Source organism: Akebia trifoliata, chromosome 16, assembly GCF_017979445.1.
Source record: "Akebia trifoliata isolate Shusen 1 chromosome 16, ASM1797944v1, whole genome shotgun sequence".
In the NCBI taxonomy this organism is placed as follows: domain Eukaryota; kingdom Viridiplantae; phylum Streptophyta; class Magnoliopsida; order Ranunculales; family Lardizabalaceae; genus Akebia; species Akebia trifoliata.
Window position 1 is genome coordinate 2,114,935 of NC_141390.1, and position 24,720 is coordinate 2,139,654.

At 31.5% G+C, this 24,720-nt stretch overlaps 1 protein-coding gene across 1 annotated transcript; it reads left to right on the plus strand.

The window, feature by feature from the left end:
- The first annotated feature begins 9,734 nt into the window (after window positions 1-9,734).
- Window positions 9,735-23,772, plus strand: LOC147382219 (uncharacterized). The gene is made up of 7 exons (XM_086428317.1): window positions 9,735-10,237; window positions 14,387-14,486; window positions 17,718-17,783; window positions 20,682-20,796; window positions 22,200-22,282; window positions 23,025-23,086; window positions 23,471-23,772. Exons 1-7 carry the CDS (start codon window positions 10,017-10,019, stop codon window positions 23,574-23,576), a joined length of 753 nt encoding a protein of 250 aa, XP_086284443.1. The 5' UTR covers window positions 9,735-10,016; the 3' UTR covers window positions 23,577-23,772.
- Window positions 23,773-24,720: the final 948 nt, after the last annotated feature.

The window sequence follows — 24,720 nt, forward strand, 5'->3', positions numbered from 1 at the left end:
TTAGTTCTAATATTTCAAGGAATAGTAAATTTCAATTGATATATTCTTTTTTGAAAAAACTTATAATTGCTATTAGAAATAAATTGTGAAATGCACATAGTATTTACTAATAAAAAAATTGCATATAACATTCATCCGTTAGTATAAATGAATTATGATTAGTTGGTTATCAATTTTATCTTATTTTATTGTATTCTACGCATAGTAGTACATTTATATAAGCACACATACAATCAATGAATCAATTATGTTTTAATTAGTTGGATATATTAGCAATTTATTCATATTTATTCAAAAAATAAAAGTAATATAATAACAAATGCATGCAATACCTAATAGTTTCTTCATTTCAATGTCTTACATATTAAGGGTGTGTTTGAAAATTGCATCTTGGGTGGGGAGAGTCCAACTCAGGCGAGTTATTCAATTAAGCGTGTTTGAAAGATACAACTATCGCGAGTTACCAACTTGCCAACTTTCAACGAAGCTAAAATTTCGACTTTTCAACTCTCATCATGAAAGTTGTCGACAATTACCATTTAACTCTATCTTTTTATCCCTAAGAATCTGGTAAATCTCTCACTCTCTCCTCCTCCTTTTTCTTCACCTCCTTTCATTCCTATTTTTTGGTTAGAGGTGTAGTTGGGGAAGGGGAAGAAGAAGGTGGAAGTGGAGGCTTTGGCGAAAAAATAGAGGCATAATTAAAAAAATGAGATCTAGGTTATCTTCTTCTTCTTCTTTGTTTCCTTTTACTACCTAGAGAAGCATAACCACTCCATCATTTGTCTGATGTCAACCCTACTCATGAAGCAAAAACCTAGATCTTGATCTATTTTGATGGAGACGATTGTTTGATTACAATCGATTCCTTATTTAAGCTACATTGAAAGGGTAAATACGAATCTAAGAAAGAAGAAATGCATTGCTGCTTTGAATAGGGTATGGAGACATGGAGTCCTGGACTGTAACTTTCAAGTGCTTGTTAGGGTGAACTTTCACCAACCAAACACCAAAACTATTATTTACTTCCACAATCAACTTTTGAAAATTGAACTTTTAAGAGTTGAACTCTTGAATGTTCAACTCTCACACTCAATTGAAGGTTTCCAAACACACCCTAAGTTATATGTAGTTAACGCAACATTACTGATCTTATCTCCACTGTCAATCTCTGAATACAAATGTGCATATGTGTAGTAAAATGTTATTACTATTCAATCTCACACTTTATATGTTACTTTATTGTATCTTAATGACTTAATGAGTATATTTTAATGCCTAATTTATTATTTCCAATAGTGCCATAAAAATTTCTTCAATATTTATGTCGTTCCCATCATTTCCGTGCACCAATCTCATCTACAATTTGGCAAGTTTGCAACGATTGTGTTACTTGTAATAAGTTGGCCCACGAAAATCTTCAACATACCTATCACCATCTTTAGGTTTATGCTATATCCTATAAACAAATCAAATCAAATGTCTCAACAAAGTCAATCCCATATTTTAACTTGATTCTTGTTTGCTTTTCTCCTTTAACTTGGAATCTTTGTTGTCGGATGGATAATGAAATGCGGCGTACAAATAAGAAAAAGCCATTTGTATGTCTTTCATGAGCCATGTTCAAATTCATTCAATCGATACTTCTTTGAATCAACTTAGAAAATGATATAGTATTAGAATTAGAATATCTAAAAAGTTGAACTTAAATCTCAATCTCATCTCACTTCACAATAATCTTGCTTTGAACTAATCAGGGGTGCTCTTCAAGGACTAATGACCGAGAGTTTGACCACTGTGTCAACTCAGTGAGTCTAATACTATTTTGTAGAGCTTTTGAAGGTTAAGTTCATTCGGTAGAGGACTATTATGTCAAGTTGGAATTATTATTTGTTGCTTCCGGTTTGGACTCCATACTTTCTAATTGTTCATGCAAAATGCCACAACGTGATCATAAGTTAATTTCTTCATTAATGCTAAGTTTTTTTTTTTGTTTACTTAATTTTTTTGTTCTTTTTTAATGATGGGGTTTTTCCATATCTGTAAGCCTGACAAGAAGGGGTGAGGCAACCATGATTTTAAAACTTGTTTTGATGTCTCGTCTCATCCATGCGAAAGAGACTGAGTCATCTCGAATGAGTTTTCCAATATATTTGAATCGTCTCGGTCAACAATGAGAAAAAATGAACTGTATTATTAAAATCTCATCCGATATGTTTGACTTGTCAATCCATCTTGTCCGTGGATGATACCAAGATGTATCGGACGAGTCGTCTCGATTTCAAACAAGATTTAAAATCATGGAGGTAACTGGCTTTTTAGAGTACCATTTCTCGCCCAAATCCCTTAATTACATACAATCCCCCCCCCCCCCCCCTCTCTAAAAAATTGCACATATCAAGAATGTTAGGACAAATCCATGTGAGGGGCCAACAAGGGGGATTTGAACTCAAGACCCTCTCTCTTTTTGGAAGGAGGCCCGAGTGATTTAATCATGCAAATGTTGCATAATATGTACACCAAGTGAAGGTGAAATCCTTTACCCTCTTAAAAAGCAAAAGCGATTTTCTTATGTCAATCATTAAAAATTAGAAAAATAATTAAAAAATATATTTTAATTTAACTCACATATATTACAAAAAGTTAGAATGTCTAACTTAGTAAGATTTTAAATCTTACTAAGGTTGTTGGGCCCACATGGATTACCGAATTAGCAATCCAACTCCACAGCATTCTAGATTTGATGGAAAAACTCAGGTTCAAAAGAACAAAAAAAGAAAAAAAATCTTTTTTGAACTTAATCCAAGGTGTTGAAAATAGATGGCTATTGATCTCTCAAATTTAAAAACGAAAAATCATGCTGCTTTTTATTTATTTATTTATTTATTTTTGGGCTTTTTAATTTAACCCGTGCATAATATTCAGAGAGATTAATTGGGCATACCCATCTGGCGCACTTTTATTACAAAAAGTTAGAATGACTAACTTAGTAAAATTTGATATCTTACTAAGGGTTGTTGGCCTACATGGATTCTCAAATTGGTAATCCAACTCCACACCCTCTAGATTTCATGGAAATACTTAAACTCAAAAGAAAAGAAAAAGAAAATAAAATTTTGAGTTTGATCTCATGTTGAAAATGGATTGCTATTGAACTCTCAAATTCAAAACTAAAATTAACGGTGAAAATTAACTTTCTTTTTTTTCAAAGTTCTTAGAATTTTGTTTTATAACCTCATGACATCAGATGATGTTTTTGAATGCACCAAATTGATGCAAGTAGGATCTAGATTTGCTGAGTAACAAATTAATCATATAAATTTGAATTTTATGACGTGGATCCCCACTAGATTTGCTGGGTAACAAACTTGATAAATCTCTCTAATATTTAATAATATATCATAGAGAAACACTTTCTTATTTAATAAGATTTCAAATCTTATTAGGGTGTTGTTGAACTTGAATGGATTACTAAATTGGGAATCAACACTCTAAATTTTATGAAAAAACTAAGATCGAATAATAATAGTAATAATCTAATAAATAATAATGATAATAATAATTTAAATCCTCCTCCCACACCTTAGCATAAGCCACATAAGCCTACGTTCAAGGTATTAATGCGTGAGATATTTTCTTTTTGGACTTGATTCAATAAAATAATTTTTTTGAGCTTCTTTCAAGATTTTGAAAATGGACAGTTATTTTAAAGAACTCCCAAATTTAAAATTTAAATTTAACAGTGAAAGATAATTTTTTTAAGTATTTTTTATTGTCAAAGTTCATAGAATTTTGTCCTCTACATCCCTGTGACACCAGATCATATATTTTGATGCCACAAGGTGAGCTCAACAACATTTAGTAAGATTTCAAATCCTATTAAGTAAGATTAGACTTAATCTAATATCATTGAGATTGGATCGTATGCACCCACGGTGGAGGATTAATCCTCTTCCCGCACCTCAGCAAATGCCACATAAGCCACCATTCAAGGTATTAATGCTTAATATATCTCATTTTTAAAATTTTCTTGAATTATAGTTTAAGTGGCATGTGTTGAGGCGTGGGAGGTTACATACGATTCGGACTTTACATCATTAATAAAATCTCTAAAATCTAGAAAAAATTATCCTGTAATTGCATTTTTATTACAGAACTCCCATGAATATTTAAGACCTCGAAGAAAACCTTACCTAATCAACTTTGTTACTCAACAAAATTGGAAGTGGGTTTACATCATTTTTAAAAGATTAAATATTTATAATACATCAATTTCTTTAAATCAAATATCTATTATATCCTATCACCTTTCTACATCAATTCTCTCTCCTAAAATCCTGGATCAAACTCCAAAATATTATTTTATTTATTTATTTATATATTTAAATTTGAATTTTACCATGAAATCTGGAAGGTTATGGTAGGGAGCTTTGTAATAAAAATACAATAGATAGGTGACCCGTACATCTCTCTAAAAAATAATATTTCATGTGATCTTAATTTAATAAAAATGAGATTTTCATTAACATGTCTCTCACCGGAGTTATATCAAATTAAAGTTTTCATTATTATTTATGATGTTTTTAGTAACATGACTCTCATTGAATATATCACTTATCTTGAGATTTATATTGCTATGTATCATTATAATTTAATAATTTAAATAATTTCTCATAAGAGTCATTTTTACTCAGATCCTAATTTTTTTCTTGATAAAAGTTTTCAATCATAAAAAGAATTGTACTTGTTGAAGCTTTGAAAAGTATCTTATATTTTTACTAAAATTTTAATTCTCTTCCAGGTAAAATTATTCATTCAAATTGTCAAAATTAAAGTTTTTATTTTTATTTTTATTTGTGAACACTCTAAATAGAATTCTAATTTTTTTTTTTTAAAGTTTGTCAATGCACCTCTCTCTCTCTCTCTCTCTCTCTCTCTCTCTCTGTTGAGTTTCTATACATTTTTTATTTTTTATAATTACACTTAATCGTTCACAGTAAAAAAAAGTTAAAAAAAAAAGACAATTGTCAAGTTATCTATTACACTTTTATTAAACAATATAATATTAATTATTATTTGTTATTGTTTTTTCGTATTTATTATCTATTCACGTGGTGCAAGGCAAGGCATTTTACTAGTTAAGTAAAAAATGGATGTTAAATTCCACCCAAAGAAAAAAAAAGAAGGCAGAAACAAGTTAAAGGTAAATAATTTCTAACCCTAATTAAAGAAAAATCTATCATCGAAATATAAATTGCAAATCTAAATAAAGATTACAAATTTTTTACATCCACAATCAATATATAAAGAAACCATATCATGATTTTAAAACTCGATATCATGTCTCATCTTGTTGAGATAAATCATTTAATTAAATTTTATAATTATTTATATATCTATATAATAAAACACAATTATCAGCACGGGTGAACTTTAGTATATTTATATAATAAAACACAATTCCAGATCCACTTTTGTGATAAATGAACTTTCATTCAACTAGGATAAACATCTCCTCCAAGTACTTTATTTGTATAACTCACTTTATTATCTTTCCTCTTTACTCCCTTTGAATTTTATTATATTTCCTCTTTAGACTTTTAAACTTGTTTTTATTGTTTTTCATCTTTTACCACTTAATCTCAAAATTTTTAATAATACCCCTTAATTTTTTATTTTTTATTTTTATTTTACTCTCTTAATCTTAAAGAGGATGTCTATGTCATACAAGTAGATTCTAGTATATATAATAAACTATGAACTGTGTTATATTTGAATCGTCTTGTTCAACAATGAGAAAATATGAACTGTGTTATTAAATCTTATATGATATGTTTTGACTTGTCAATCCATCATGTTCATGGACGATATTGAAATGTATTTGACGAGTCGTCTTGGTCCCGAACAAGATTTAAAACCATTGAGGCAATTGACTTCTTAGAGTCCCATTTCTTGCTCAAATCCCTTGGGTACATGCAATACCCCCACAAATCACACATATCAAATACGTTGAGACAAATCCATGCAAGGGGCCAACGAGGGGGTTTGAACTTAAGACCCTCTCCCTTTTTGGAAGGAGGTTCGAGTGGTTCAATCATGCAAATGTTACATAATATGTACACGTGAAGGCGAAATCCTCTGCCCTCTTAAAAAGCAAAAGCAATTTTCTCATGTCAATCATTAATAAAATAGAAAAATAATTAAAAATATATTTTTTAATTTAACGCACATATATTACAAAAAGTTAGAATGTCCAACTTAGTAAGATTTCAAATCTTACTAAGGGTTGTTGGGCCCACATGGATTACTGAATTAGCAATCCAACTCCAGAGCATTCTAGATTTCATGGAAAAACTCAGGTTCAAAAAAACAAAAAGGAAAAAAATCTTTTTGAACTTGATCAATGGTGTTGAAAATGGATGGCTATTGAACTCTCAAATTTAAAAACTAAAATTAATGCTTTTTTTTTTTTTTTTTAATTTATATGCAAAGAGATTAATTGGGCATACCTATCTATTGCACTTTTATTATAAAAAGTTAGAATGACTAACTTTGTAAAATTTGGTATCTCACTAAGGGTTGTTGGGTCTACCTGGATTATCAAATTGGTAATCCAACTCCACACCCTTCTAGATTTCATGGAAAAGCTCGGATTCAAAAGAAAAGAAAAATTAAAAAGAAAAAAAAAATAAAATTTTGAGTTTGATCCCATGTGAAAATGGATTGCTACTGAATTCTCAAATTCAAAACTAAAATTAACGGTGAAAATTAACTCTCTTTTTTTCTAATTATTTTTCAAAGTTGTTAGAATTTTGTTCTATAACCCCATGACATCAGATCATGTTTTTTGATGCATCAAATTGATGGAGTTAGGATCCAGATTTGTTGAGTAACAAATTAACCATATAAATTTGAATTTTATGACGTGGATCCCCACTAAGTTTGCTGGGTAACAAACTTTATAAATCTCTCTTATATATAATAATATATCATAGAGAAATACTTTCCTTATTTAATAAGATTTCAAATCATAATAGTGGGTTGTTGAACTTAAATAGATTACTAAATAGTAATAATCTAATAAAAAATATTGATAATAATAATTGAAATCCTCCTCCCACTCCTTAGCATAAGCCACATAAGCCAACGTTCAAGGTGTTAATGCGTGAGATATTTCCTTTTTGGACTTGATTCAATAAAATAATTTTTTTGAACTTCTTTCAAGATTTTGAAAATGGAAAGTAATTTAAAAGATCTCCCAAATTTAAAATTTTAATTTAACAATGAAAGATAGTTTTTATAAGATTTTTTTTTGGTCAAAGTTCATAGAATTTTGTCCTCTAGATCCTTGTGACACCAGATCATATATTTTGATGTCACAAGGTGCTCTCAACACCGCTTAGTAAGATTTCAAATCCTATTAAGTAAGATTAGACTTAATCTATGTAATATATAATACATCATTGAGATTGGATCGTATGCACCCACGGTGGAGGATTAATCCTCCTCCCACACCTCAGCAAATGCCACATAAGCCACTATTCAAGGTATTAATGCTTAATATATCTCCTTTTTAAAATTTTCTTGAATTATAGTTTAAGTGGCATGTGTTGAGGTGTGGGAGGTTGCATATGATTTGGACTTTGCATCATTAATAAAATCTCTAAAATCTAGAAAAAATTATTCGATAATTGCATTTTTATCACAGCACTCCCATGGATATTTAAGAACTTGAAGAAAACCTTACCTTATCAAGTTTGTTACTCAACAAAACTTGAAGTGTACTCAAGTCATTTTTAAAAGATTAAATATTTATAATACATCAATTTCTTTAAATCAAATACTTATTATATCTTATTACCTTTCAACATCAATTCTCTCTCTTAAAATCTTGAATCAAACTTCAAATTATTATTTTTATATTTAAATTTGAGTTTTACCATGAAATTTGGAAGGTTATAATAGGGAGTTTTGTAATAAAAATACAATAGATAGGTCGCCCCATACATCTCTCTAAAAAATAATATTTCAAGTGATCTTAATTTAATAAAAATGAGATTTTCATTAACATGTCTCTCACCGGAGTTATATAAAATTAAAGTTTTCATTATTATTTATGATGTTTTTACTAATATGACTCTCGTTGAATATATCACTTATCTTGAGATTTATATCACTATGTATCACTGTAATTTAATAATTTAAATAATTTCTCGTAAGAGTTTTTTTCTTGATAAAAGTTTTCAATCATAAAAAGAATTGTACTTGTTGAAGCTTTGAAAAGTATCTTATATTTTTACTAAAATTTTAATTCTCTTCCAGGTAAAATTATTCATTCAAATTGTCAAAATTAAAGTTTTTATTTTTATTTTTATTTGTGAACACTCTAAATAGAATTCTAATTTTTTTTTTAAAGTTTGTCAATGCACCTCTCTCTCTCTCTCTCTCTCTTCACTTGAATAGTTTGAATTTCTATAATTTTTTTTTGTTTTTTTTAATTTTAAGTACACTTAATCGTTTCCAGTAAAAAAAGTTTAAAAAAAAAGAAAGACAATTGTCAAGTTATCTGTCACACTTTTCCTAAACAATATAATATTAATTATTATTTGCTATTATTTTTTAAGGCATTTTACTAGTTAAGAAAAAAATGGATGTTAAATTCCACCTAAAGAAAAAAGGAAAAAAAAAAAGGCAGAAAGAAGAAAAAGGTAAATAATTTCTAACCCTGATTGAAGAAAAACCTATCATCGAAATATAAATTGCAAATCTAAATAAGGATTACAAATTTTTACTTCTACAATCACTATATAAAGAAATCATATCATGGTTTTAAAACTCTATATCATGTCTCATCTTGTTGAGATAAATCATTTAACTAAAATTTCTAATTATTTATATATCTATATAATAAAACACAATTATCGGCACGGGTGAACTTTAGTATATTTATATAATAAAATACAACTCCAAATCCACTTTTGTGAAAATGAACTTTCATTCAATTAGGATAAACATCTCCTCTAATTACTGTATTTGTAGAATTCACTTTATTATCTTTCTTCTTTATCCCTTTGAATTTTATTATATTTCCTCTTTAAATTTTTTAACTCGTTTTTATTGTTTTTTTATTTTTATTTTATTTTACCCTCTTAATCTTAAAGAGGATGTCTGTGTCGCACAAGCGGATTCTAGTATATATAATAAAAGACACAATAGTGGGTCTCACTCTAATTAAAATTTGTAGAATATAAACGTTAAGATACATTGAATTGAAATCCACACTATCTATTTTATTGTCTTTCCTTTTTTATTCTATTTCAACTTTATTGTCTTTTGTCTCTTTCCTCATTTTTCATTGATATGCCACCAATTTTATTTTATAATATCCGTCTAATTTTATTATTTTTCTCTTTTACTCCTTTAACCCTAAGGAGGATGATACGATACTGACAAACTCTAGTATACATATAAATTCAAAATATTATAATTTTAATATGAGTCAACGTGAAGGATGATACACATCTTAAATCCCCCTTGTACGATGGAATATTACATTAAGTAACTGGACTGATCCAATTCAGTAACTCAGTCCTGACTCAACTGAGTCATCAAATAATGGGTTTTTGTCATCTTAAAATCGTAAGGAGGTTTTAGTCAAATATTTAATGAAATGAGGGCAAAATGATAATTAGACTGACCCCTAAGTTTCCACTCTGCCATAAAATGGGCCATTAGACAAGTTGCAGAGAAGAGAGAAGAAGAGCAAAATTACAAACTCTCTCTCTCTCTCTCTCTTGACGTATTTGTACATTTCTTGTTAATTCAACTACAGAGAGAGCTCCCTTCAGTCTCATCTATAATTCAAAATCCTTCCAATATATTTCTTAGATTTCTTCTTCTTCTTCTTCTCTTTTGATTTTTTTTTCTTTTGTATATTTTTATGGAGGGAAAATTATCCAATTTGGCTGGAACCAACAGTGAATTTTGAGAATCTGATTATTGGGTTTTTATTATTAATGGCTGCAAGTACAAACCCATCTGGGAATCATCAAGAAGGAAATTCTCATGGACCTTCATCCTTCAATGGCGTTTCTAGTGGTGTTGGAAACCCTAGCAATGGAAATTCAGTTTCTGCGATTGAGAATTCGGGTCGAGTTCATGCGTTGAAGCACAATCCTGGTCTGTCTGTAGAGTGGACTTCTGAAGAACAGACGATTTTGGAAGAAGGGCTCATCAAGTGAGTGAGTTTTAGTGGGTTTTCTAATCTGTGTTCTTGTTGATCAATTGGTCTTATTTAATTTTTTCCTTTTTATCGATTTCGGTTTTTGGTTAAATTTCGGGTTTTTATTGGAATTTTTTTTATATCAAATATGTTCTGGGGTTTATTTGTTTCTGGCAATTGTGCATAATATGCTTTTTTATTTTGAAGTATCTCTCTTGCTTTTGGGGGTCAAAAAGGTGATACCTGTGAGGAACTTTGAACTCCAATTGGACAGTATGTTCTAGATGTGAATCATGATGAGGTATTAATCGGTATTGGTGATTCAAAATGCTCGGGATTTGGTACGACTTCATTAGGAAATTTTATATGTTTCAATATATTTCAACTCAAGGACAGTGGTGTTCTAGATAGATAGCAATAGTAATCAGTATAGATGATTCATCAAAGCTAGGGATTTGGTACTGACTTCCTTTGGGATTTTTCTATATTTGGGGCAGAAGTGTAGAGTCAAGACCGATTAGTTAATGTGCAAGTATATGAATATGTCGAGTCCAACTTTAGAATTGAGACGATAAGCGAGGAAAAAAAAAGTCGGGTGATCTTGGGATCTTTGGAGGCCCGGATTACGAGTTTCTTCACAGACTTCTTTCTTGAGCTGTGGATTTCTGGTTTACTGGAATACTAAAATGAATTAATCCTACTGTTTTGTTTCTAAGAAAAATGTGTTTTCCAATCTGAAACTGTTTTCTTGTAAGTTTGCTTAGGAGTTAGCTAGTGTTCAACTGTTCGATTTACCCTCTCTTGTGATTTCAATTAAAGACTTGCAAACTAATAGATTCGAAATTCTCTCTTATCTGGTAAATACATTTATTGCATCCATAGTCACCAAAGTCTCTGACTTATTGACAAGACCAATTAAATCATGACTTTTTTTCCTTCACTGATTTAATCACCAGTATTTTTAATAAGATGCGAGGTTTACGAACTTCGCTATTAAATCACGAATAATGCGTAAAATAATGAGGATGACATTGATTTGATGATTTTGATTGGTTAATGGTTCCTAACTTGTACTCATGATTGTGATCTTTTTCATAATTTGAATAGTATAAACTTTGAATATGTTGTGAATTTGTGGCTACTTGTTGTGGATGCATGAGCGATATCAATATGGAAATTGGTGATTTATCATTATAGTTTGTTATGAAACTTGATGTTATAATATGAGGACACTCGCTAGTAGGAACAATTACAGAGTCCTAACCCTTTAGCTCGATTTTCCCGACTTTTTTTTATGTGTTTCCCGATTTTACCGAATTTTCTCTTTGCCAATTTATTCCCGGACCCCGACTTGGTGACTATGATTACATCATCTATACTTTATTTGGTTAGGGACTTCACGTATGCATCACCTTTGTGGAAATGTCCTATTGGATGATGGTTGGTGTAACCAGTCTTTCCTAATAGCTCAACTTTTTGTATAGCTTTTATTGGTGTGGTTGCTTCTTGTTTCCAAATGTTATGTGCTTATGGGTGCTATTTATAGAAAGAGGATTGTAGTTCTGTTTTTTATTTTTTATTTTTTTTATCACTAATTAAAACAGAGATTTGGTTGTTAATTATGCCGGGGGGGGGGGGGGGGGGGGGGTGCACGCGATGCTAAACTAAGAAATTAATTAAGTTCTTCTAATTTAGGGTTAAGGGTTGTGCGATGTGTAGCATTGCTTATGGTATTTTCTCAAGTAAAATAAATAAAAGTTAGATTGGTGTTTTTATTAAAAATACAAAAAAGAAGGGAATAATAGTAATTTAAAACAACTATATAAATTTATATTAATAATAAATCAGGTAATTAAGGATGGTATAAGAATTCTAAATTTTTTGATAGAAATACTTGATGTGGATATCATTCAGAAGATCTTGAAGAGAGAGCACTAATGGGCCCACTACTCTAAATTATCTTATGGATTTCAAATTATGAGATTTTAAAATTTTTTAGAGGGATAAAAACTTTCCTAAAAGGATGCTAATTAGGTTTCTAAAAGGAGTGAAATATGGGAAGTAATCCACTTTCGCTCTCTTATTATTTTTTATCATAGTAAAGTTCTACTTTATGCTTTAAACGTGCTACAATAGACATGATTACTTAAGGGATTTTTGAAAAGCCTGGAAGAAAATAAATGGCCATTCCCTAAGAAGTAATTGTTGCAAAAGTGTCTTATATTATATAGTATAATAGAATATTATTAGACGTTGAGTGAAGGTAGCCAGCACCTTGACGTGTAGCCTTGAGGCATGAGGCATACACGTTACATGCATGAAATTTGTAAGTAAATGATGTAATATATATGGATAATTAATGGTAGAAAATTTAAAAATTAGAGTAGCGACTGCATATTTCCAAATTTCAGGTTTCAAAGTACATAATTGAATTCCAAATTTTAATCCCTTGAATTAATACTAATATAAATTACTATTTATTAGAAATAAATAAATATTTCATATTTGAATAATTGGAAATTTCTATAGTAGATAAGTCCTTTAAATCTATTGTAGAAATGTAAATAAATATTAATTTTTTCAAAAAACTTTCTCTGCACAATACCATATACTACAAAATTTTATTTATGAATAAATCAATCCAACAACTTTCTTTGCATATGTTGTTATTTTAGATTTAATTTATTTCTAATTGCTCCAATTATGTTGCATGCCATCTACACCAAAGAAGTAAAAGTGAAAAAGGAAAAAAAAAAAAAAAAAAAAACCAAGAAGAGAGAGGAAGACATAAGAACTAGTTAAAAAATAGTTTTAACAAATAGAAAACCAAATGGCGTAAGCCTAAGTCACGCCTCACCCCTACTTTACGCCTTTTGGCTGCCTCTTGTTCCTAATTGTAAGCCTCAACTGTTTTTATGTTTCTTCCTTGTGCCTTAGGTCATTTTTAATGAGTCTTGCCTTGAGGCATTCCTCAAGGTGTAGGCCTCATTAAAGTCTTTGAAAACATCACTATTGGTAAATTTTTTTAATAACATTTATTGAAATGGTAAGTGGGTATATTTTGAATAAACGACTACAATATTATTTTCCACTATAATTTTGGTTGAGCAAACTTTTAAGGAAGGTATGTGAATTTATTATTACTGATCCAAAAAGTTAAAATTAATATTAACTTTATATTTAGATAAAAATATTTAGTGATTGATGACATTGTAAAGATCTTGGCACAAACTTTTTACATGTTATTATTTCACAGCAACCAATTTATGCAATAGAAGTTGTAAGGTTTTGAACATTCTCAAGAAAAGGAACTGTAGAATTTTGAAGATAAAGAAAGAATTTGCTCTAACATTGCATTTAAATTGTGCCTGGTTTTGTAAAATCTGTTAACTTACGGGTCTGTTTTGTATTATTAGAAAAGATCAAAATACCCCACTTAGTAATGTGTTTTGAAGTCAGTAATAAAAGTAATTTGAAAGCATTTTTGGAAAAAAAAAAGTTAATGACTATAAATGGGTCATTCTTGTTATATAGTAGAAGATTTTAAATGATTTTCAAGAGAAGGGGGAAATGGCAAACCATTTTTCATTCTATGTTGAAAACTAAAAGAAGGAAAATAAACAAATAAATGAATGATTGGTATCAAGCTACTTGCTTCACCCACACGTCTCCCTAAAAACTAAGACTTGATTGGCCAATGGGGAGGATGCCTTTGAGAAGCTGTTAAAATTATTTGAAAATTTTCCCTTTTATAAGTTGTATTGATATTTTGATGAATTTAAAGTTTCACGGGTTGTTCTAGGATAATTTTCTTTTTCTCTCTTTCAAATTATGTAAAAATGATACTAAAAAAGAAGAAAGAACCAAATACATTGAAGTACTTCTACTATGATTTTTTGATTTCTTTTCTGTAATCATTTGATTGATTTCCTCTTTCATTGTGCTTTTCATTTCTTTCAATGATTCCACTTGAACATCTAAACATTTACTAAACCTTGAATGTAATTTGGAAGAGAAAATAACAATCCCTTTCTAAAACCCTTTTGGACTATTAGGTTGTTATATTAGTTTCAGTTATTCCCTTTTTCTTCTATGTAGTTTGTCTCTTATGCCTCCTTTATGGGCCCATGATTTAACTGATTTGTGATATCATACACTTTCCAGTAATGCCTCTGGACCAGCCATAGTTCGCTATGCAAAGATTGCGATGCAGTTACAAGAAAAGACAGTGAGGGATGTAGCGCTGCGCTGCAGATGGATGAATGTGAGTTCTTTAATTCCCATTTTCTACTAATGGAAGCTTGCATCCTCATTGTTACACTTATCATTAGAAGTGGGGTGTTTCTTGCATAGTTGCCTAAGACTATTAACAAACAAGTCACTCACATACTCTGAAAACTTGATAGAACTATGTACAAAACAACTACTTTCTATACATTCAAATATAATTGTAAATATATTTGTACCAATTACCATAGCTTGTGTTTAGATGGGATCATCTTTGTGCTTCTTAGGGTTATTTTTCTGGAATCCTTTTTAGGGTTTCTTTTCTTTATTGTTGGGCGGTCATCTTGGCCGTCCCTTTTTCTTTTCTTGATAAAATTTCATCTTTACTATCAAGAAAGAGTAGTTAATTGCTTTCAAAGCTTACATGTTTCCAAAACTTTTATTCATGGAAATTTGCCTTTCTATCGATGTTTTAGGACTTCTCACTTGTCCTTAATTGTTAAGGAAAGTGAAGTTCTTTTGGTTGAGGTCCATGCGCATCCTATATTTCTACATGAGTTGGACTTATACATGTCTGGTCCTATATATATTTTAGGATGTTTCACATGGTATTCAGCACTCATCCATGTGGATGTGGTGACACATAAAAGTAGCTGGGCTTTGTTTATTACTACATGCAATACATGCTATTGACTCCAACATCTAAAGTAGGATTGTGTTGGATTTATCATTCTTTAAAAACGGTCATCATCATCCTAAAAATCCGGGGATGGCTTAATGAATCTTTTTCACCCTATTAAATTCTGTCTAAAGCCACTGAATGGAATGAAGGATCACGATTCATGTGTTGCAAACCTTTCATAATCCTTCACCTTTATCTGGGTTTGGGGACTTGCAATTCAGTTTAAAAAAACAATATGCATGAGGAGTTATTCTTTAGGAATGTGGTATCGAAGTGGTTAACATAGAGGACTGCCTGATAATGAGCCAATTTCTTTTGGAGTCAGCAATTGAAAGAATGTTATGTTAAGCTCTAATGATAATTAAAAAAAAAAAAAAAAAAAGTTTTCTACAAATTGTTAAAATGTATAGGAGTTGTGTGGATTATGGGGCAACGAAGGAAACAACTGTTATTGCAAAATTGTTCTATGAACTCGAAGTCTAGAACTGTAAAGGTTCTTGTTAACAATATTTATTTGGGCTTTCAGATGGACATGATGTGCTCAAGTTCACTACTGGGATTGATAGTTTATCAGCTTCTTCTTCTTTGAAGGGTGCTTTTGACAAAATGAAGAGGGAACTTTAGTAAATGATATCTGCCACGGAGTTCCCTGTCTATGGATAAGTTGGTATAACAAGAATTGTGATGTAGGAAAATATAGGTTTTATTGATTAGGAAGGGAAAATTCACATTTGAAAAAAAGAAAAATTCACAAAAAAAAAAAAAAAAAAAAAAAAAAAAAACTGACTTAGATTAGGAGTGATTGGCAACATCACATGAAAGCTCGTGAAAACTTTTGTGCAGAGACCCTGCAATGTTGTGACATTTGAAGGGAAAATTCACACACAAAAAATGAGAGAAAAAAAAAGTTAATGACAATGACCAATAATAAAAATGAACTACAGAGCTCATTGGCAACATTTCAACATCTTATATCTTCCATTGGTGTTTGATAACCATGTTTTTTTGTCATTCATTTTTTTCCTACTCTAATAAACCCTCTAAGGGAAGGATTTCCTTCACACAGTGCATAAAAGTGAGTAATAGCTATTCATAATATTGCTAGTTTGCAACTGAAACTGATGATCTTATTGAAAGAAAAGTTACCCTTGTTGTCAACAAAATAATTATCTTGCTAGTTGAAGGCCATACAAAGAGCTAAGCAAGTTTTTGATTATCAAATCACAAGCAAACACCAGGCACTAAGAGTAAATGTTCATTATTTGACCATTTGTGAATTCAAACTGGCTTCATATAACATTCACATAACTTGCTTGCTCAACATAAATATATGGCTTCTAGATAGAATTTTAACTGCATCGAAGACGAAAGTACGAATGGAATAGATCATACTATGTATGATTATAAACTAGTGAACTTAAATATAAACCACAAATATAGGTGGTGAAGAAGAAAGAAAAATTATAGAAAGGGATTTCAAGAAAATGCTTTAGGCCCAAAAAGTTATATTGGCCATTGTGAAAGATTTCACAAGGCCAGTTGAGTATATTTTAAAGGATAATTATGAAGTTTTGCTATTATGAAATTTTGTGATAGGGTATTGTAATTAGGTTTACTAGTATAAAATAAGGTTAGATTTGATTTTTTTTTTCTGGGTTGGGGGGTGGGGGGAGTTGAAGGTTGTAGATTTCAGATCTGAGATTTGAAAGAGTTTGGATATGTTTCAGATGAATTAGGGTAACTTTGGGTGATTTCTTGTGGACCAAGATAGGCTTGGTTAGGTGATTGTTGATTTTTGATCTTGAGGATTTGGTTGGGGCTAGGGATGATCTAAATGGGAAAAAAATTGAATAAGGTGAGAAGAAGAGAAAGAATAGGCGATAGAAGAAGATAAATGGCACCTTGGTCTGATACCATGATCCAAATCAGGAGAAAATCTCAAGAAGAGAGCTGTCAAGAAGAATAGGAGATAGAATAAGATAGATGGCACCTTGCGTTCAATTTGTCTACAATTACAACTCTAATGGCTGTGAAAATCTATGGGGAAACTATAGATGCTTTTAAAAATTTAAGTTCTTTGGAGACTATTATGTACTATTCTCATCCAAATATCAAACTTTTCAAAAATTGGAAAATTTACTACAATCAATATTTTATCTGATAAGTTAAAATTTCATTACAAAAAAGCGAAGAAGCGGTGGAGATGGCCAGACCATTACGATTATAGGGAATAAGAAAAAGGAAAAAACGAGCGACAAAGACTTAAATATGCTGCATTTAATATTTTCCAGTGCATTGCTGATCTCCAGTTTTTTGTTTTCTTTTGGGTGGGGGGAGGTGATCTTTTTCTTGACTGGAATATGATGATTTTATTCTCTATAAATGGGGAAAGAAAAGAAAAGTAACCATTTAGATAAAGCAGTTTGAACCAAAAATGTATTACAATATGGTAAAAATCGACAAAATATTTACTTGGGGTGTTCTTCAAATCTGGTGGAAGCATATTATGATGTTTATTGAGACAATGTTCAATAATTTTTTAGTGTTGTATATGGAGTAGGTTAACTTATTTTTTCATTTTACCAGCGAAGGGAAAGCAGCAAGAGAAGGAAAGAAGACCATAACTTGACAAGGAAGAGCAAAGATAAAAAGGTAAGGCCTATTTTGTGTGCGTGCATGTGCATATGCGTGCTTTCCTTGTATTTTGTGAAATTGCTGTTGATATGAAATGAATTCCTTGTATTTTTAGTTTACCTTTTGAGTATTTTCATCTTGGTATGTTTCAATTGTCTTCAATTTTCATGGGTTGTAGAAGCAGCTACTGAATTTTTTTCCACTCCAAAGATTTTTGTATCATTAGGATAAGGGTTTTGTAGTATTTTGATGGCTGATAGAAAGTGATTTGAGCCGAAGTGGATTCTAAGTGTTTCTGTTTGGATTTTAAGGGCATGGGCATGAATACAAACAAAGGTTTTTTGTTCTCCTCCATGCTAGCAGTTTTTTTTTAAATTTAAATATCATCAGGAGTAGCTTTAGTAGGCTGGGACTCGGGTCAACTCAACCCTTCCTGGCCTGTTCACACCCCTACTCTCAAGGTTCAGAATTTTTCCTAGATTTACTAGGTGAGCCAAGACCTTCCTCATAATTGTCAGGGGGAGAAATCTTCTTTAGTTATTTTGCCTCACCTCGGAGTATGCAGAAATTTTTTGACCTACTTCATCAGCTACTCAGACTATATCAAATGCTGTCAACTCATTTTCAATGTCCGAGCCAACATATTAGACTACACTATCTCCAGCTGATCCTTCTCTGGGAAGTTGGTTTATTAGATTACACTATCTCTAATTGTTACTAGATCTAGTGTGAGGCAAAGTACATGTCTATGGAACATGATGTAAGTTATTGTGTGTCAAGATCCTATTACGTGAGTTGGGAATGAAAGTATTGGAGTCAGTGAACCTATTTTTGTGACGAGGCTGCGGTCAACATTGCCCATAATCCAATTCAGCATGACAGAACAAAACACATCGAGGTCGTTCATCACTTGATCAAAGAAAGGCTTAAGAATGGTTAGATCTGTATTCCTTATATTTACGAAGGGAATGAGCAAGAATCGTATGATAGATATTTTCAGTAACTTGGGCATGATAAATATCTATGTACTTACTTGAGGGGGAGTGTTGTAAGGGCAATATCGTATTTCCATTACTTCTTTATGTCTCTTTGTGTTGCTTATTTACTTGTCAATCTCAACAGAGTCATGTAAGGCCATTATGGTTCATCAACATTTTATTTGGGGAAATTTACTTAATAGACCCTGTGGTTGAAATTTCTTTTTAAATGCAACCTTGCTTTTGGGGCAGAATCTTAAAACCCCAGTTAGTAAAATCTTTCTTTCTTAATACCCCCTTACCCTTATAAAATGTCAAACTCAACTCTTTGAGAACGTCAATTCAAATTGTTGAGATGAACCATTCAAATAATTGATCTTGACAATTTGAATAATTGATCTTGATAATTTAAATTGTTAATCTCAATTATTCATGTTCAAACGTCGAGATCGACAATTTTTAAAGGTTGATCTTGATGATTGGACAAAGGTTGATCTCAATGATTTGAATTGTCAATCTTGACAATTTGAATCATCGATCTCAACGATTGAAAGGGGGTTGAGGGGGCATTAAGAAAGAAAAAGTTTACCAAATGGACCATCAAGTTACTGCGGAAAAGTTAAGGGCCATTTAGAAAGTAATCCCTTTTCCTTTTATTTAATATAAATAGAATAAAGGTGGGGACATGGGACACAATTGCCTATGCTCCACTCTTTTCTTTCTTCTTCTTCGTCTTCTTCTAGTTCTCTTCCTTTGAAATCCTAGGTCTACTCCCAACTCAGTTATTGAAGCCTAAAATCATCCAAAAATTTGCATTGTTTTCTCTAGGGGTGGCAATGGGTCGGGTTGTGTTCGTGTTGTGTTGAGGTAAGGGTATTATGAAAATTTACTAAACCCAAACCTAACCCATTTAATAATTGTGTCAAAAATTTAAACCCAAACCCAAACCCAACCCATTTATAAATAGGTATACCTGCCCTAACCAATATATAACCTATTTAATAAAATTCCAATCTTTACTGGAAAAAATAAGTTTCATTTCCACAACCAAAAATAAAATATCATGACTGAAAATAAATTCACACAACCGTAAACTAAGTTCAACGGTGAAAAATAACTTTCTTTTGAATTTTTTTTTTCAAAGTTTGTAGAATTTTGTCATTTACAACTATGTGGCATCAGATCATGTTTTTGGATGCCATAAGGTGATGTGGTGAGAAAACTTTTCGTTCTAACATAGTAAGGAAAGTGTTTTTCAATATTATTATTGGCTAAGCAAAGTGATTTTCATTATCACAGGAGACATAGTAGCCTTACTTGGTAAGATACTAAATCTTATTGAGGATCATTTTTCCAATATTAAGAATCAAACACTACATACCGCAAGATTTTAATGAAATAATAGAGTAAAAAAATATAAATATAAATAAGTAACTTATTAAGAAAACTGTTTTTTCTTTCCCAAACTAAAGCTTAACCATTTATTAATTTAAAATATCTTAAAACAGCCATTATATTTTATAGAATTTGATAAAAAAAAATGTAATATGAAAAAGTTCTCGGAAATTCTACAGAAAACTGAGTAATTTAAAAAATTCTTAAGTAATTGTTGATATATTTACAATTACATGTTAATGAAAAAATAACTAAACTTGTCTAAACGGATTAGGTGGGTTGATGCTCAGCACCCAAACCCAACCCATTTAATAATCGTGTTAGACGGATTGACACTATTATGACCCAAACCCACCAACTTCGTGTCGTTTTCGAGTTGTGTTTGCGGGTCGTGTCGAGATTGCCAACCCTAGTTTTCTCAATGATTTTTAATGAAACTAGGATGGTTTGTTTATGGAGCTATCTTCTATTTCTGTGTTTTCATTTGAAAAGATTTTTTTTTTAATCTCAAATCTAATAAAAATTTATGGCATATCTTTTTCAGGAAAGAGTAACAGATTCTTCGGCAAAGTCATCTCATTTGGCTGCCCGGCCCAATGCTCCTCCTTATGCTCCACCAACGATCTCCATGGACAATGATGATGGCATCTCCTTCAAAGGTATAGTTTATACTATCGGCTGAATTTTCATTTAAGTATTGTTACCTTTGATATATCTGTTAGGTCTCGCATCTGTTCTATTTTGATGCCTATATATATTTTTCTCATTAAAGGCCTGTGGTAGTAAAATCCTTAAAATAGTTCCCAGTTAGTTTTTTGATGGATTGTTCATGATTTGTCTGAAACATTTCATAGAATTTGTATTTACTTCTCAAGTTCAGGGAAAAGGCTGACTTCATCTCTAAGGGAGGTGTTTGTAAACAATCCTTGATTTAACTTGCCACTCAAGAAATTTATTTAACTTGCCAAATCCCATGCTGATCAAACTAAAGTTCAACTGGAATAGAAAATTCATGAAAGTTAGCCAAGTTCCCAACCCTCTTAATTTGTGTAATTTTGGTTTTTTCTTTTTGAAAAACTCTGTAAGAAAGGAAATATAATGTGGGGAAGTTTTTGGAAACCTTTGTTAATTAGGGAAATTTAGGAAATTATTGCCAAAAAAAGAAGTAATAAACATGCACAACTGATATATTAGGAAATGATAAAAAGAGCATGAAAACAACATATTATGACATTGATTACTGACCAAAGTTTAAAGTCGAAAATGATAAATGAGCATGAAAAAACCAATTGTTTGCTGACAAAGATTAAAGTGAAGTTGGAGTTAAGTACATTGATTCTTTTACTTGATTTTCTTAATCAATTTAGGGGCAGTTTCTCATTTTTGAGCTTGTTTGGGACCACACATACGTTTGAAGCGAAAACATAGTAGATGGAGATGGTATAGAATAGTCTTCCAGACAAATCATGTGACCTTCATTCTAGATCCCTTATAAGTGTGCCCCTGAAAGAATAGCTCTTGGGATAATACACACTAACTAGAGAAAAATTCATGGAGGGAAAACATTGCCACTAGATCTTGATTATAAAGCATTCTTGGACTCATTTGCACAAATCATCCCTTCACTAGATGCCTCGAAGGAATCTGGAACTCTTCTAAGAGAGGAACCCATAATTTTCTTTTGGAGCAAAGTCTTTGTTGAATTCAAAGGAATCTTCTTGGAGGAATTTACGTTTAAATGGGACTCTATGCTCAAGATGATTGTAGTGTAGATTTTTTGGTTTCTTTTGCGCCTTTTTTTGTTTGTTTGTATCCTGTAGTGTGGCTATCTTAATAAATTTATATTTATCAGAAGAAAGAGACGAACCCATAGATGAAATAACCTTGATCAGCAAAGACTCAGAATAGGAATCTGATTCACCATGATATGAGGACCGCAAAGTATTTTCTTTGAAGGCTTTCAGTATTTCTAGACTTCAATCACGATCTATAACTATTAAACTATATGCCATCCTTTTGTTTATGTATTAAAACTAAAAATGCTTGTATTTGTTGCCCACAGAGATTGGTGGTGCAACAGGACAGCTGCTCGAGCAAAATGAACAGATCTTCATTCAAATTTCTGCAAATCTCGCATCTTGTCAGGTAGAGATTCATCATAAGTATGACATCAATATGCAAACATTTGTCTTTTCTTCATTTTTTATTTATCGTATGGTATATTTGTTAATGTTCTGTAGTTGCTTGTATTTTCGACATTCTCCTGGGTACTCGGTTGAAACCAGTGTCTTTTTAACTTGGGGGGAAGGATAGTAACAAGGACTGTAGGACATTGCAACACTGTTTTACTACCAAACAGATGTCTCACATACATTTTAAGAACCTTTTTTTTATTTAAAAGGATTTTTTTATTGTTAGATTTGAATTTTAAATTTGAGAGTTCAGTGCCTGTCCATTTGAAAAGAATTAGATCTTGTAAAAAATGTTTTTTTTTCCTCAAAATCTTTTTGTAAACCTAATCTAGATGATGAGGTCTAGATGGCTGAGGTGTCATTTGGACCCATGTGGCAGTCCACATGGCACAAATGTGGACCTTGGCGCAGGCTCTACATGGTCCTTCGGTCTATGCAATCCCTCACACAGAGTGTCACATGGACCGGAGGACGATCCATGTATCTACATGGATCGCACATCCATATGGTGTCCAAAAACATGATCAGGTGCCACATGGATGTAGATCACAAAATTTTAGTAACTCTAAAAAGAAAAATTAGAACACATTTTTTCACTGTAGGATTTAGATACCCAACACCCAATCTCCCAAAATTTGGAGTGCCAACCATTCTTGTGGATGCGCTGAGCTGACAATCTTTTCGTCCTTTTGCAGATGCAGGACAACATCAAGCTCTTTTGCCAATCTCGGGATAACCTTCTCGCAATCCTCAACGAGTATGTGATGAAACTCTTGCTCTTCTATCTTAATAATCATAGATGCATGCATAATTAAGCAATCTAATTGACGTATGTCTAAACCCATGTCTTATGTTATTTAAAGCATGTTTACATCCGCTCTCACTATCTAAATTCATGTCTGATATGATTTTCCTCTCTCTTAGTGGATAGCTTTGGAACTTTATTAGCAACTAGCACTTAAATAGGGAGATCAGCCTCATTATCCAATGTGTCCCACCTCGGAGATTTGTTTGTTTGTTTGTTCTTCCCAAAAGAATAAACACACTAAATACTTGAGATCACAAAATCATTTTGATTTTTAACATATCGAGTGATCCATCAAATAAGATGACAAATTTAGATTTTGCTTATTTTTCACAGCTTGAACGATTCCCCGGGAATAATGAAGCAGATGCCGCCGCTTCCAGTGAAAATCAATGAAGAGCTTTTCAACTCCATCCTTCCCAAGACTACCCGTCCAATGTAGTCAAGATCATGATTCTCCAATCAGTATTCCATCTGTTAATAAAGGTTCATTTGTCAGGCTCAAAAAACTCTTAATTTAATTTTCTCCATTGTTCTTGCATCTGTTTATAGATTTGAATAATGGATGCCAGTAGTTTTACTGACATGGAAATATTGATGGAAAGGAAAATTATAATTAATCATTTATTTGTTTTTAATTTTTCAAAATATATTTTATTTTCTAAGAAAGATTATCGATGCCATCCTATATCTTATCTGATTGGATCCGACCCCATCAGATTGTGTCCTTGTTAGATCGGATTGGATAGAAGCGGGCATGGGTTTGATCCAATTCATTGGCACAATAATTTGAGGGGTGATTTAGACATCCCCACCACACTTTATTAGAGATAAGTCCTGTGTTTTCAAACTGATGACATGACCACTTGAGTCTTGACCTAGGTCTTCTCAGACTAACGTAAAATGGCCTAAATGCCCTTTTCTTCATTCTTTTAAATCGATTCTCCCTTCAATCATCTTCAACCTTTGGTGTAAGATTTTTACCATCTTCAAGCTTAAGATTCTATCTTCTTCAACCGTCAAACCTCAACCTCAAGAACACATTTTTTTTTGAGTTCCAAGAGGTTGATTTGAAGCGTAACTTTGTTTGCTATTGCTTGGGGTATTTGGAAATAAAATAATGCAAGGACTTTCGATGGGAAAGAGAAAAACTTTGTCGGTGTTTGTTTTTTTATATTTGTGGGTGCAATTTCTTCAAAGAGTTTAAGGGAGTTTTCTTTGATGACTTTCTTTTCCGTGGGGATAGTGTGTGTAGAGTACCACAGGGATCGTAAGTCATTATGCTTTCTATGTTCTTTGTACCTTATTTTCTTTTATTGGTTACCTCAACCAGCCTTAATGAAATCTTTTTTACTTATGTAAGAAATAATTAAAGAAGCCCTATAAAACAAGATACGATTTTTGGAGAAGTAGAAGAGTGATGGAATTTACTGTCTAAAAACCAAGGATTTCTTCAAGACATTCAAGACAAATTGAATATGTTAAAAAATAATTTAGTCAAGAAGTTCATAGCGCTTGAAGATGAAAGATTTTTACCTTCGTCTTCAACCTCAAGTTGTTCAAGAACAAGATAGCATTTTTTGGAG

Excerpts from the sequence above, each read along its gene's own strand:
- LOC147382219 (XM_086428317.1), top strand. The coding sequence starts at position 10,017 with ATGGCTGCAAGTACAAACCCATCTGGGAATCATCAAGAAGGAAATTCT. Across the intron at positions 20,797-22,199 it reads TGATGGCATCTCCTTCAAAG|AGATTGGTGGTGCAACAGGA; the intron begins GTATAGTTTATA and ends TGTTGCCCACAG. Across the intron at positions 22,283-23,024 it reads CAAATCTCGCATCTTGTCAG|ATGCAGGACAACATCAAGCT; the intron begins GTAGAGATTCAT and ends GTCCTTTTGCAG.